The following is a 15,795-nucleotide window of genomic DNA, read 5'->3' on the forward strand; positions in this document are numbered from 1 at the left end:
CTATTTGAGTGTTAGTCTGAAATCGTGACTTCTTCATCTAAAATGTCTGTCCTTGTAACTTGTCTAGATACGTAAAAAAAATGTCTAGATACGTAAATTCGAAAACATTTCTGTCTGTTTCGGTAAAAAAAAAAAACTTGTTATTCATGATATCAATGTAAGCATCAAAACATATCCTATCTTTAAAATTATTCATTATTTCAGAATATATCGAATAGACAAGGTAATAAATTATTGAACATGATCAACTGCTGAAAAACACAAACACTGCTTGTATAAACATCAGACACAACAACAGCACAACATTGCTCTATATAAATCTATTGCTACTACAACAAACACAAACACAAACAACAACGTCACAAACCACAAACACTGTTTATTTCATTTTCACTTTCAGACGAAGCCCCAGAGAATTTAACGCCATGCTCTAGCTCAACGGTTCATGCCACCTTGCACTCCCGGTGCTGAAGTAACGCTACGTGTATGCATTTCCACATTCCCTTCCCAACCTATGCATGCAACCACAAACAACTCATGAAGGAAAACTATCAGAAATTTAAACAACTTTTTAGCACTTGATTAATTACCAGCAGAGATGTCAAATCCACGGGCTTTTTGAGCTCCCGATAGTTCTGGCAAAGGGATAAATGGAGGCAAAAAGAACTGACCAAACAATCAGTACAATTGTCTCCCTCAATCCCGTACATCTCTCTCAGTTTTTCACGGTACAAGCACGCGTAGATACACCCTCCCACAACAGTAAAACCAGCAAGTAGATAGAACAGTGATCCATGAAGACAACAAGCTGCACTAACAAAAATCATTTAACAGAAACAGAAATTAAGAAAAGATATAGGGTCGTAATTTATTAGCTACACACTTACAAATTTCTCCTTTGTCCAGGATCTCAGCTACCCTTCCAAAGCTAACACAGGGGCAACAATAAGTGAGACAACCTGCGGATAAAAGACTGAAGATCATAAAATGAAGGTAGTTTAATCTGTTTGATATTTATGAAGTAAATAAGTAAGAGTATTATGATATGGTTAAAGATAATGGAAGAGGGAAAATGAGTTAATACAAGAATCGCAGTCTGAGAAGCAGTCGCATAAACCAGTGGACCATGATCCAGACATTTTTTTTTAAGAGAATCTGAGTGTCAAGCACTGCTACTGTGGTGAAGCATTGCCTCAATGGATCGCTATTAAATACAGGGAAGCCAAGGAAAAATACAAATCTCCTTTTTTAATAAATTTTATTTATGACTGTGGTATTAGGGCACTTATTTTTAATACCCTATATTAATTATGACGTGTATGATAAAAATATTTTTCCTACAACAAAAATCTTCTTTTAGATAACTTTTAAAACTATGAAAAGAATTAATACTCAAACACATATTTATGACTGTGGTGTTGCGGCAATTATTTTTCTATAAAAACACACATATTTTTGACTGTGGTGTTAGGCAATTATTTTTAATACCCCATATTTATGACGATAAAAAGGTTTTTCCTTGAAAAAAAGAAAAACACACACGATTTTGTTCAAATATGGATAATCTAAAAGCCATTATAAATTTTTACATGATTCGAAATCAAATTTTATCCACTGAAAAATTATTCATTTGTGTTGCTTATGAAAGATTGATTAGTTCGCAAATCTGTGATAGAAAAAAAAATAACATTTCAATGTGTAATATCAACAGCCCAACATTAAATAAAAGTAAAGGATGACACGTTTAATCTGTTCAATATAGAGCTCCTCAATTTTAAATGACAATACTTGTTCAAATGGGACTACAATCTTCTCTATTTCTACTGTTTTCAAAGTTTTACCTTAGAAATCTATTTAGATAAAATTCTCTATATAAACATTTGTAGAACAAATAAAATAAAAAGAATGAAATAAACTTCTGTTTCATTAGTAATAAAATGTATTCTATTATTCTGAAAAAATATCTATCTATCTATATATACATATATATATGTTTGTAAAAATATTCAGCAGAAAAAAAAGCCCGAAGACTTGCTTAGAAGACTTTAGCTTGGATAAATTAAGAGCATCCTTCTTTGGTCTGAAAGGAATGCGTCCCTACTTCTGATCCTATGCTTTTCTTTTCCACTTCGACATTACTGCACCTATTATTCAGCTTTACAAGAATAGAAAATATAAATTATATATTTTAAGCAACTTGTGCCTGGTTAGTTGTTACTAGCCACACATGTTTGGTCTTCTTGGTAAATAGATAACTGATGACTTTAAGGATGTGTTCTTTTGGAGTGATTTAAGAGAGATGATTTAAATGAATTTGAGGATAATTTTTGTTGTTATTGTTGTTTTGAGTGGATTTGTGAGTAATTGAGAGTGAATTTGGAAGTAAAATTTATGAGAATTAGTGTAGAATTGGTTTGATGTGATAGATAAAGGATGACAGGTTTAATTTGTATTATTTATGGAGATACAAGCATATCAAACATGCTAGAGAGAACATGAGATTTTTTTTTTTAAATCTGTATTGTTCGAATTTGAATTATACGAAGACCAGTATACATGCAACTGATGAGAATAATCCAACCTTGTAATTCTTCTTGAACATTGTACTTACGCAGGTTTGGAACTTTGTGTGGAGGGAAATGTTCATAGCTGGAACTGTTGTATAGCAATAAATATTTTCCATCGTGTATTTGCCAAATGCTGATCTGATTGCCCAACAGTTTTTAGTTCCACTAAACCAATATCACATCACTTTTTTTACAATAATTTCTTTCATAAAATTCACCGTTGATTTCTTTTGTAGTTTAGAACACACTTTTGTATCCAACCACCTAATTCAAGACATGAAACTAGTTTCATTTATTCACTTGTATAAAAATTATAGCCATCAATAAGTATTTTAAAAGAAAATTATAAAACATCTTCTTTTAAATATATCTGAGTATCGATACTCACAAATTTTAAAAAACTGATTTCCCTTTTGATGCAGGGGTGGGAGACCTGCAAAAGATTCTCCGATGCCAAAGTCAGTTGAGAGCGATGACTTTTTCTATCTATCGAATAGCAATAAATGTGCAATGAATGCAACCTATCTACCACTCACCCTAAACCTGTATTTATAGTTTTCGCTATGGGCTTGGATTAGTGAAAAGTTAATCACGGCCCAAACTCAGGCCAATAGCTTCTAATCTCTACTTACCTTAAACTGGCTTAATTAGCAGTATGTCGTCGGTCCTCTAGGTTTTACTCTTGGGTTAGTCGGCCGACCCTTGCGTATCTGGTCAGGGTTTAGGTAAAAGGTCTCGGCCGGCCCATATGGTCGTTATGCGTAATAAATTGTATGCTCGTCCGGCTTGTATGCTGGATGGTTGGGTAAGATTGTGTTGTCGAACGTCCGGTTGTTGTGCCGATTACTTAGTTAATCATCTGACTCGTTTGGTCTAACGCGATTGTCCGGCCTATCTACCGTCCGGTTTCACAGGTACACAAGCCCCAAAGCCCTAGCATACGCCGTATACAGGATTTAGGTTCTGGCATTGTTGTCCGGCCTATCTACCGTCCGGTCTCACAGGTACACAAGCCCCCCAAGCCCTAGCATATGCAGTATGCGTAGGACTTAGGATTTGGTATTGTTGTCCGATCTATCTACCGTCCGGTCTCACAGGTACACCTGTGAATAATTTTTAAGTGAATATCTGATAGATAACAACAGGTAAAGTTTTTTCATTATAAGTTAGATAACGAATATCGACTTGATCCGTTGTTATTCATATTCATGTTCACATATATAGTCTTTGAGACTAATATTCTTTTAGCCTCTTGCATGGAAATCTTTTAAAACGAAGTTTATTCAAAAGTGTGTTACGACTCACCCCATAAACCTCGAGTCCCGTTACGACTCAACCCACCGTGTGTTTAGGGGAATACATTGAATAAGAAGTTTTGTTTTTTCAAACTTTCTCTTTCTTTTTTTTCTCCAATCTCTTTTCTAATTAATATCTTCAAAAATAAATCAAAATCTTACGTCCCTACTTCTTTGATTGAATAAGCCGAAGACTTGCTTAGAAGACTTTAGCTTGGATAAATTAAGACCATCCTTCTTTGGTCTCAAAAGAATGTCTCCCTACTTCTGATCCTATGCTTGTCTTTTCCACTTCGACATTTTGTCACTTACTGCACCTATTATTCAGCTTCTCGAACAATAGAAAATATAAATTATATATTTTAATCAACTTGTGCCTGGTTAGTTGTTACTAGCCACACATGTTTCGTCTTCTGCATGACTTTAAAGTGTTGCTCATTGACTTGTTGAATAATCTACAATTATTTTATCTATTATTAATAATTATTTTCATCTATTATATATATATATATATATATATATATGAATTATAAATATTTAAAAAGATATATAATTATTTAAATAAAAAAGAGAAATAGTCAGTTATGAATTTAAATACAAAATATTTTTGTTTAAAAAAGTCGACAGAAATTTATGTAAGAGTATAAGCACCTGATATTACTAATGAACAGTGTTTCTAGTAGAAACGTTTTAAAGTGAATATTTTAAAAAGTTAACATTTGGAATAAAACAATTTCTAGAAAGCTAATTACTTAAAAATAACTGATAAGTAATCATGTTAATTAACAAATTATTTCAAAGTTCTAAGTTAAGTTAACGGTGAATGTAATCTAATTATTTCTAGAAAGCTAATTACTTAAAAATAATTAATTATAAAATACATCCTTCAACATAACTTTGCCACCACTTTTCACTTGCAGAGATACATACAGTCATCACTGAATTTTAAGGAATTATTTGGTAATTGGAGAATATTTATTTAGGGTACTGTACTATTATTCACACACTCTTATTGACAATTTAGATCTCGTCTTTATTAAAAAAATATCAAAATAATATAAAAACTTTGATGGTCTTTTTATAAAAAAATTAGTTTTTATGAAATATTAATTTTTTTTCGTTTTGTTTTTATTAAATATATGAATATGTCTGTTTTATATTAATGGTTTAATCACTTTCGATATCCTTAATTTTGCTTTACTGATAAGTCTCAAATAGGTTCTTAGTTTTTTTTAATTAGGTCTTTATTTTTGAAAAATTAAAGTCATTAGGTCTTTATCGTTAGTTTCGTACTAACACCATTAAAAGAGGTGTCAAGTGTCGATTCATGGTTTTTTTGAATTTTTTAATTAATTTTTTATTTTTTATTTTTTATTTTTTTATTTTTTTAATAAAATAAAATAAAAATGTCATGTGTCAAACTAATATTGTGTCATGTGGCAATGACAGTGTGACATGACATTGATAGTGTCACGTGTCATTGTCAGACCATGTGTATTGCATTAGGCTCAATTTTGTCATTGTATTTTTATTTTGTCTCAATTTGGTACCTCTATTTTAATTTTGTCTCAATTTAGTATTAATTTTAAAAATTAAACAATTTGTCTCTCTCCAAATTCAAAAAAAAAATTAATTTGTATATAAATCTTAACAAATATTTTTATTAAAATTGATATTTTTATTAAATATTTTTAATAAGATTAAATTTGTTTATATATTTATTTAATTAATTATATAAATTTTAATTATGTTCTTTAAATATATCTATAAGGGTTTTAAAAAAAAGAGTGACATAACATGCTGGTGTGAATTTTCCAAATGATTTAGCTATTGAACAAATTGTTGATGTGAATTTTCACTTTTTTTAAATAAAAAATTAAAGAATTTTTTTTGTAAAAACGATAATTAAAGATAGTTTCTTCTTTCATGATCTTCCATGGAAATGATTTAGCTCATTGAACAAATTATTTTCACTATTTTCTTTTAACTCTTATTTAAATAACATAATTAACATTCATATAATTAATTAAATAAAAATATAAACAAACTTAATCTTGTTAAAAATAATTAATAAAAATATCAATTTTAATACAAATATTTGTTAAAATTTATATACAAATTAGTATTTTTTTTAACTTGGAGAGGGAAAAAATTGTTTAATTTTTAAAATTAGAACTAAATTTAGACAAAATAAAAATAGAGGGACCACATTGAAACTAATGCAATGACACGTGGCCTCACAATAACACGTGGGCCTGACAATGACATGTGACATTGTCAATGTCATGTCACACTGTCATTGCGACGTGACACAATATCAGTTTGACAAATGACACTTTTATTTTATTTTTTAAAAAAATTAAAATTAAATAAAAAATAAAAATAATTCAAAAAAAATCACGAACTGACACATGACACCTCTTTTAACGGTGTTAGTATAGAACTAACGACAATGACCTAATTGCTTTAATTTTTCGAAAATAGGAATCCAATTGAAAAAAAAAACATAACTGAGAACCTATTTGAGACTTCTCAACAAAATTAGAGATATTAAATAAACCTATATTAATAATGTACAAGAGAACTTTAAGGCTCTGTTCACTTGAATAGATTTGGGGGAGAATGATTGAACGAATTTGAGAGGATTTGAAAATAAATCCTTTTGTTGTTTATTTGAGTGAATTTGGAGGTAGGTGAGAGTGGATTTCACTAGTGCATAATTGGCTTTTAACATCCCCCCATAGACGTCCGTCCACAAAAGCCCCAACGTAAAATAATTGACCGGTGGCATATTCGTAAATAAGTGAAACTCTAGACGTTCGTTGTGGGGGGGATGGACGTCTATAATATTATAGACGTCCAAGCCCCTTCCATGGACATCTAAACCCCCCGCGAATATCAATTTTAAATCCCCAAAGACTTCATATTAGTGATGGCCCTGACGTCTATAATATTATAGACATCGGGGCCCTAGAGTACCGGACGTCTAATAGTATTAATACTAAAACGCGAACCCGCGAGTAGTTGCTCTCACTATTCATCGTCTTCCCCACGAACTCTCTCTACGGCATTGGTTTTCCAGGTGCATTTTCTCTCTTTTGGACCGTTTAAATTTACTTTCAATCCGATTACATTGCCTTGTGATGAAATATCTTTGATTTGAACCGATTAAAAATCGTTTTCGGTGCGTTTTGGTGCAGTCTCTTGCGTGTTCTTGGGCGGCTTCTTTGATTGTTTTTGGGCTACGTTTTAGGTCGTTTCCTCCTCGATTTCCCTCCCTTTCATTTGGAATCTACTTTTCAGGTTCGCTTGTTCGTTGATAAATTTTTGTATGCATGTTATTGGGTTTTGTGTATGCATGTTTTTTACTCAAAGGTATGCATGTGTTATTGGCTTTTGAATATGCATGTATTAGTTGTGTTATTATAATTGTGATATGTTAGTATATAAGTATCAAATCATTGAGTGACACTTAGTTTCCATTTGAAATTTAACACAAACGATTAATCTTTTAATCGTTTGTGTTAAATTTTGAACTATCCGATTGGACAGTTTGAGAAAATAAATTTTCATAATTTGCAATAACATGTCAATTGGAGTTTATGGATAAGATTGATAAAATTTCGGTTCAATATTTGTGTTGTTCTCCGGATGCATATTTGATTGTGGTCATCGTTGACTACTCTCATTTCGTGTATTTCGGAGACCAATGCGAAATGTTGCCGAAATCTTATCAATTTTATGATGTAGACTTCAATGCACGTGTCTTAGCAAATTATGAAAATTAATTTTTTTGAATGGGTAGGGCCTAACCTTGTGAGAGTTAAAAAACTTCAACTGATGATTTTACGAACATAGTATGGATCGAAGCTGGATGAACGAACGTCACATCAATGAAGAATATGATAAGTGTGTTTTGAAGTTCTTGCAATATGTTGAACAAAATGCTAAGTCTGTCAACGGGACATATTTTTGTCTTTGTGTTCGTTGTCTTAATCAAATACGACAAGACTTAGGTAATGTGTGTGACCATCTATTAATGTACGACATAATAAGGACTTATACCGTTTGGACTTGGCATGGAGAAGTATTGGACCAGCCTACCACGTCACGAGGAACGAATTATGTGGAAGAATGAAAGTGTGACCATTAGAGGACATGATACGTGATGTTGGTGAAGATAATTTTGGAAGAGCTAATTTGTATGATTCTCTTATTAATGATTCAGAGCAATCGTTGTTCCCAGGATGCTCGAACTTTAAACGTCTGTCTTCAACTTTAAAGTTGTTTAGTTTAAAAGCAAGGAATGGATGGACCGATAAAAGTTTCACCGAGTTGTTGAAGGAGATGCTTCCAGAAAATCTGATGCATTGGAGGTGATTGGGGGAGACAGGACGTTGAATATTTCCATCATTCAGCTGTGGTGCATGTAAGATAGTCAATTTGGTCTTTCATATTACTTTTATTTACATTGTTATAGTCTCTAACAACTTAACTTTGTTGTTTTAGGTACATGGACACAATCGTTGTAGACCAAGGTCGGTCTTCCATGTACGGATTTGTTGAACCTCAGACCATTCAACCGTCTGGTAACACACTTCAAAACAGATATCATTATTTGCAAACATGGATGGATGAGTCAAAAAGAGACGTATACCTTGTGCCATACATTGAGGGGTAGGTGTTGTTATATGTGGTCAGTTCATTATTATAGTTTTCTTAATTAGTTAAATAATTATTTGTCCTTCGTGATAGGTCTCACTGCCAACTGATGGTCATTATTCCCAAACAATGTAAAATTATATGGTTTTGTTCGTTGCACAGGAGGATGAAAAATGACTTGAGAACCATGCTTCAAGGGTAAGTGTTTCTCCAAAAATGACTTTGAATTTGATGTTCACCTTCAACTTTTATGATAAATATAGTCATATTAATTATACTTTGTGTTTTCAATCTGTATAGAGTTATTGGTAAATCTCGTGGTCAACTGGTTCAAATTTTGTATCCAAAGGTTGTAAGTCATTTATAGTTCTAATTCATTTTCTATGTTATTGAATGATCTAAATTCTTAACTATTTAGTTTGTCATTTTAGTGTAACCAGCAGCTAGAGTCATGGGAATATGACTTCTATGTGATGTGTTGGATTAAGACCATCATTCGAGCGGTCATTACAGATGACTGGAATGAGGTAATGATGTATACCTTGAATACATTACAAATCAAATTCATCTTCAAACATATATGAAACCATAATGAATCTTTCTTGAATTTTGCAGCGCTTTAAGAGTACATCTCCTATACCAGAGGACACAATTAGGCAGATAAGGTAGGAATGGACCGCTTATTTTTTGCAAAGATGGAGTTAAGAATAGTTTTATTTGTTGTTGAACATTGCTTAGTTTTAGTTTAAGTTTTATCTTGATAGTTTTGGTAGTGGATTATATTTTATATTAAGTAGAACTTTGTTTATATGAAACACACACACACACACAGATATATATATATATATATATATATATTATTGCAAAATTGTTCTGGGACAAATTTCTGCTTTTCAGGTGTGGTTTTATTGCAAAAATAAATTAATTTAAAAAGAAAAAACTCCCAGTAGACGTCTGTTAATGTACTACCCTGTCAGTCGCTTGAACGTCCGTCCTGGAGGGGGACGGACGTCTACTATATATGGACGTCCGGCTCCCTCTAGGACGGACGTCTCCACACTCAATTATTTACATTTATGCCACCGGTCAATTATTTACGTTGGAGTTTTCGTGGACGGACGTCTATGGAGTGACGTTAAAGGTCAATTCTGCACTAGTGCTTCTTACACCTCCATTTTGTCTTTACCTCCATACAATCTAAGAACTCCAAATTATCACTCATTAAAATTGTACCTCCATAAAATCTATGAATCCCAAATTATCACTCATCAAAATTCGCCTTATTAGCTGTTTCTTCTTGCACCTCCCTCATTATTAGATTTTATGTGGGTACAGGAAGAAATTGTCAATGACTAAATGGCAACTACGTTAGTACTGAAAAAGTTGTCGTCAATAATATCAGGGGTGTTGCTCCCTCCACCCCCACACATCTCTTCCTCCACCTCCCCTTTACTATTTTGCCCCTTCCTCCACCTTTCCTTTACTGTTTTGCCCCTCATTAAAATTTTATTTTTAAAATTATTGTTTTTTAATTTTATTCATTTATAACATATTTCACTGATAACCTGATAACCTACGTAGTTCCTTGTATGAGTAAAATATTTTTCTGCAAAGCTTGGTAATCATGAAAAGAATTATCAAGCAATCTTCCTCTTGTTCTCGGTGCACTACGTGGTGCAGTGCGTTTGTGGTGTAGTGTCCTTGTCGTAGTTCCTCTCCAGGTACGTAGTCATAATCCTTCCAATAATCCTAAACCTTAAACCCTTCCCATACTTCCAATAATCCTTTTAATATCCAAGCCTATAATCCTTCCATGAGCCGTAAAACGTAGTAAAATAAAAACGAAACGTAAAAGGAACACTGCCTGGACGGATGACATCCTTCAACGGATGTCAACATCCGTTTAAGGCGAAACGGATGTCTCCGTTTTGCCTTAAACGGATGTCGACATCCGTTTTGCCTTAAACGGATGTTGACATCCGTTGAAGGATGTCATCCGTCCAGAGGCAGCGTTCGTTTTACGTTTCGTTTTTATTTTATTTGTTTATTTTATTTACAGTAATTTATATTTAAATTTATAATTTTAAATGTTATATATGGTTAGTTTTTAAACGTTGATGAGGCTTGACGGAAGAGAAAATGATAAACGGTGGAGAAGAAGCTTGACGGAAGAGAGAAAGGTAAACGGAAATGGAAGAGAGGAAGAGGTGCAGAGGGAAGTAAATCAGAAGTTTTAAATAAATTAAAATATTAAAATAATAAAAATAAAAAATTTTAACTTTTGAGGATATAATTGTCATTTTAGAATGATATAATTGGCATTTTAGAAAATTGGGGAGGTGGAGGAAGAGATGTGTGGGGGTGGAGGGAGCAACACCCTAATATCAGCTAATAGTTTTTCATATAAAACCATTGACTGGGCTGAACTAAATGTAATTGGATTGTTATTAGGCCTAAGAGAGGTGTCCAACGACAAAGAGCTTCTAGTACCAGGCACAACAAGAAACAATTATCAGATGAAGCCTTTGTATTTTCAATGTAAAAGGATCCTCGATCAATTAGCCAAATTATTTCTTTTCAATTATTCAATTCTTGCATTTAGTACTTTTCTTGCAATCTATTTAATCATTTATATTTAGCCTTTAATGCAATTATCATTAGGAATTGTTTAGTGTAGAAACATAATTTTCACTCTTAGAGATCTTTTTGCAGTAGACGAAGAACAAAGCTGGGGTTCAAAATTTCTTCCTTGAGCTCGTTTCCTGAAAATGAAATTAATTGTTATCGACTAATCATTTTCATGGTTAGCTAGTTGCAAAATTCACAGCAAAGACATATTTTTGGTTTTCAAAGTTTTACTTTATAGAACTATTTAGTTTAAATTCTCTATGTTAGCAATCAATCAAAAACTAAAATAAATTTCTTCACTTATAGGAAAGATAAAATAAAAATAAAACAAATGAGATAATATTTGTTATTGATTGATTTATATCTTATTCTCCCTTAAAATTATCCTAATAATATCGAGTGTAGCAAAACAAGCAACATTTTGATGTTTTTGTCTAGACAATATAATTAATGTAATTAGAGAAATGAGAGAAAAATAATTTGGAAAATGAATATTGCTTAAATTTTTTTAGAAAATCATGTCATATCCATTGATCATCCAAAAATATATTTTAAACTATGCAACCACAACACCATTCAATATTTCTCAACTTACTTGTTCTAATCAAAATATGTGAGGATCTCTTAAGTTAGATTAGAGTATTCAAAATTGTATATATATCTTAAGAGACATTCTATTTACAAGTGATCACACCTTTTGACTTACAATTTTGTTATAGTTCCTAAATTTTGGGTATTATTATGTAGATTTTATCCAACACTGTCTTGATTTAATTGTATTTTAATAATTTTTACTTGATTTAGGATTTATTAATGCTTTCTCGTATTTGTTTTCATATTTTTATTCTTGTTTAATCAACGAAGAATTTTTATAAATTTATATGGAGTAAATATAAATATATAAAGATTTTATAATTTGCTAGTTCATAGTTATTTGTAGCAAAAATTAGACCTCTTACATCCACTTTGAATTTATGTACCAACCTAGCTTTAGACTCTACAAAACGGTTGGAAACTTACCTTTCATTCCTCCTTTTTCACTTATATAAAATTGGAAATAGTCCAGTTTAAATTACTAAACAAACATTGCGTTGCTGGCTAGCTACCTTCGTCTCTTCCTCTCAGGTACGTCGTTACGTGGTTGTTGGGTTATTATGCGTTTTCTTAAAATAAAAGATCTTTCACATAAAAAAATTTAAACATTTTAGGACATATTTTACTTATTTTATTATATCATATGAGTTCGAGTCATTATTAAGATCAATTATTATTGATAAATTTTGTTAAAGAAGTTTCAACACTATAAACAAACTCAAATAAGAGTAAGACAAAATTTTAAAATAATATAAGTTTATGGTCATTCTATTTATATGTTCTCTTTCTTACTTATTTTTAATTAGTACGAAACTTTCAACTTATATTGAATTCTTAATCATTTATATATGAATTTAGCTAATATATTTTTTTTTCTATTATATTGTGTCTGTGTGACTCACTACAAAAAATATTAATATTACCGACGGATTTTTACCGACGGATCAATATCCGTCGATATATCTTAATTTCCGATGGAATTACCGACGGTATTTTTTATGTGCATTACCGACGGATTTACCGAAGGCTTTCGGCCGTCGGTAACTGACATGCGCATTACCGACGGATTTACCGAAGGCTTTTGGTCGTCGGTAAAAAGAGCGGGATATTTCCCGCCCATTATTTCGTGGATGACATTACCGACGGATTTACCGAAGGCTTTTGGCCGTCGGTAAAAGAGCGGGATTTTTCGAAACCAGTGTCGCATCCAGTGCCAATATATGTGGGTCAAAGAAGTATTTCTCCTCTCATTTCAATCAGTAAAGAAATCTCCACCGTGCTCTCCACTGTCACTGCCCTCCACTGCCGCTGCCCTCCACCACCGTTGCCCTCCACCACCGCTGCTCTCCATCATCGTTGCTCTCCACTGTCACTGCACTCCCGCCGCTGCCCTCCCGCCGCTGCCCTCCAGCCGCTGCCCTCCACCACCGCTTCCCTCCACCACCGCTGTCCTCTACCACCGTTGTCCTCTACCACCGTTCTCTCCACCACCGCTGCCCTCTACCACCGTTCTTTCCACCACATTGAAACGATTAGAAACATTTATCTTACAGATCTGAGAATTGCAGAAAAACTCTCCATGATTCACTATAATTTTAACTATTGAAAATAAATTGGTTGTTTGATACTTTGGAAACTAGTTTGTTACTCGCGTGATGCCGTTTTGGTGGTGGAGTTCGTGGAAATGGAAAAAAAAATTTACACAGCGACGAAGGAAGAGGAAGAAGATGAACCAGGTCGCGACATTTACCGACGGCCAAAAGCCTTCGGTAATTACCGAAGGATTTACCGACGGCCAAAATCCGTCGGTAAAGTTTACCGACAACGTTTTTACCGACGGCATTTTGGCCGTCGGTAAGCCGTCGGTAAATGCTAATTACCTACGGATTTTATACATTACCGACGAATTATGCCCGTCGGTAATTTCAATCATTCTTGTAGTGACTTTTAAATATTATAATACAAATCAATATTTTTGTTCTATGATAGGCACCATAACTTTTCATGATCAACTACGAAACGCACAAGAGTAGTTGTTTTATCTACATGGATGTTGTTGTTATATCTTAATACAGTTATTTGTGTATGGTTCCATTTGAATATATAGAGATATGTGTGTAGTGCAAGGTTATGACTAAGTTTTGTAAATACTATAAAGAGTGATACTTATAAATTTATTAACATTGACTGAGGGAAGAAACAGAATAAATGGACGATTTGAGTGGAGCAAAGCTTTTGTAAAAAAAAAAAAAAGAATTAGAGCAGAAATCAAAGTCCAGTATTAACACTTTAAAATTCTCGTCGTAGAAGGGAGCAGAAAATTATGTCCATGACAGTGAGACGTGTTGGAAGTAAGGAAAAGATCTGATGTACTTGCATAAAAGTACAACCAACATATTGAAAATTAAAATTAAAAAATACAAGTGATGATGATATATAATTTGTAAGTCATTCCTTATCCGAGACAAACTTCAATTTTATTTTAAAAGCATAAAATTGGAAAATATTAAATAATAAAAAGCTACCATTTTCTTCATAATTGCTGGTACATGCACATGCGTTTTCTATTTGATATACTTTTTCTAACGCATTATCTAGTTGAATTTATAAAATATTTAATTTAGATGTAGAATAACAGTTAATATATATGTCTAGAGTTAATTTATATTAATGTGAAAAATGATATGTTGTGTAACACTTTCACTTGTTGTTTGCTTGGACTAAAGGACCTTGAGTTAGGTTAGGTGATATATGAGTTAGGTGATAGCGGATTGTGAGAAACAGTGTGCTTGTGAACTCCCAATTGATAATTTTATACACAAAACTCATTAATCATTGTTGCTTTTTAATTTCATATGCCTTTGACAGTATTCCGACACACTCATTGAAGAATTTGAATAAGACTGGTGTAGACTCTTATGATAATAAATAGTCCCTTAACCTATCCTAAGTTTTTTGTTTTTTGTCCACAATCTATGTTATTTTTAAATCACCCACATTCAAACTTACCAAATTACACTCGAGAAAATACGGGTACTAATGCATTCCTTCGTGAGAAAAAAAAACTTTAAGCAAGGACTTCCCAAAAGCGTGTCATTAGGAAGTATACAATTTCGCATAAGTATACACTTTAGAATTATTATCAATTAATTTCAAATTTATTTATTACCGATATTACATCAACTTATAAGAAATATTCGTAGCTATCAATCAATGATTATTTCTTTGTTTGAGCTTCACCTGTAATAATGTTAGAAATTCAACTGAATGTAAGTTAAAAATGATAACGTTAAATATTATATATGAAAGAAAACTTATAATTTCATTGTTTTAAGTTTTTTGTTTGAAGTAGTGTCATTATTTTATGTGTGAGTTGGACTTATGTTTCATGAGTGTTGTATCTATCTGATGATCCTTCATTGAAAGACCTATCTATGGTATTAAAGTTGAGTATTAGTATTGGTAACCAGATCAGACAAGTTCCTATATCGAAAGTCTTCTAACGGAGAATTATGCTATAGAACATTGATGGTACAAGTGAGAGGTACTTGTGTTTTGCAAAATGTAAGCATGAGGGGAAAGTGTTATTGTGAAGGGACTTGTGAAGGAATTTTCTAGCAAATAATAATTGCGTCTAACTAAATGCTTTCACCCATATAGATGGAAAATGAAAAACATAATCATATGTTAATCCTTAATGAAATCATACTCTAATTCATGTTGAAAATAGAATGTGAACATGTACCTATCATTGATAGTGATGTGGATAATGGTATCAACAACAAAGTGTATGATCTTTCAAATGTAAAGAAAGAACTAAGGAGGAGATAAGGAGTTGTCAAAGAAAAATCCATTTCTTTACCTCCTTGGTTGAGTATGGTCTACTAACCGTAAGGCCCGAGACATGTCATACTAGAGCCAAGATTCTCAAGAGTCGAGATGATGTAGAACCAAGATTCTTAAGAGTCGTGATGTCGAGTTCTAAAATGAATAGTCTTTCACTGGTGGTTGCTTGTTAGATACAAAGTTTTATGATGATTAGCAAGTTG

General features: G+C 32.4%; 1 protein-coding gene across 1 annotated transcript; it reads right to left on the reverse strand.

Annotated features, from left to right (window-relative positions):
* Nucleotides 1-177: 177 nt before the first annotated feature.
* On the reverse strand, nt 178-1,231 carry LOC108328717 (protein PLANT CADMIUM RESISTANCE 3). The gene is given in 5 exon segments (XM_017562614.2): nt 178-512; nt 591-618; nt 621-808; nt 888-959; nt 1,085-1,231. Coding segments are annotated over 5 exon segments (420 nt in total). The 5' UTR covers nt 1,140-1,231; the 3' UTR covers nt 178-435.
* Between the last annotated feature and the right edge of the window lie 14,564 nt (nt 1,232-15,795).

The sequence above is a fragment of the Vigna angularis genome, chromosome 2 (assembly GCF_016808095.1).
Source record: "Vigna angularis cultivar LongXiaoDou No.4 chromosome 2, ASM1680809v1, whole genome shotgun sequence".
Lineage (NCBI taxonomy): Eukaryota > Viridiplantae > Streptophyta > Magnoliopsida > Fabales > Fabaceae > Vigna > Vigna angularis.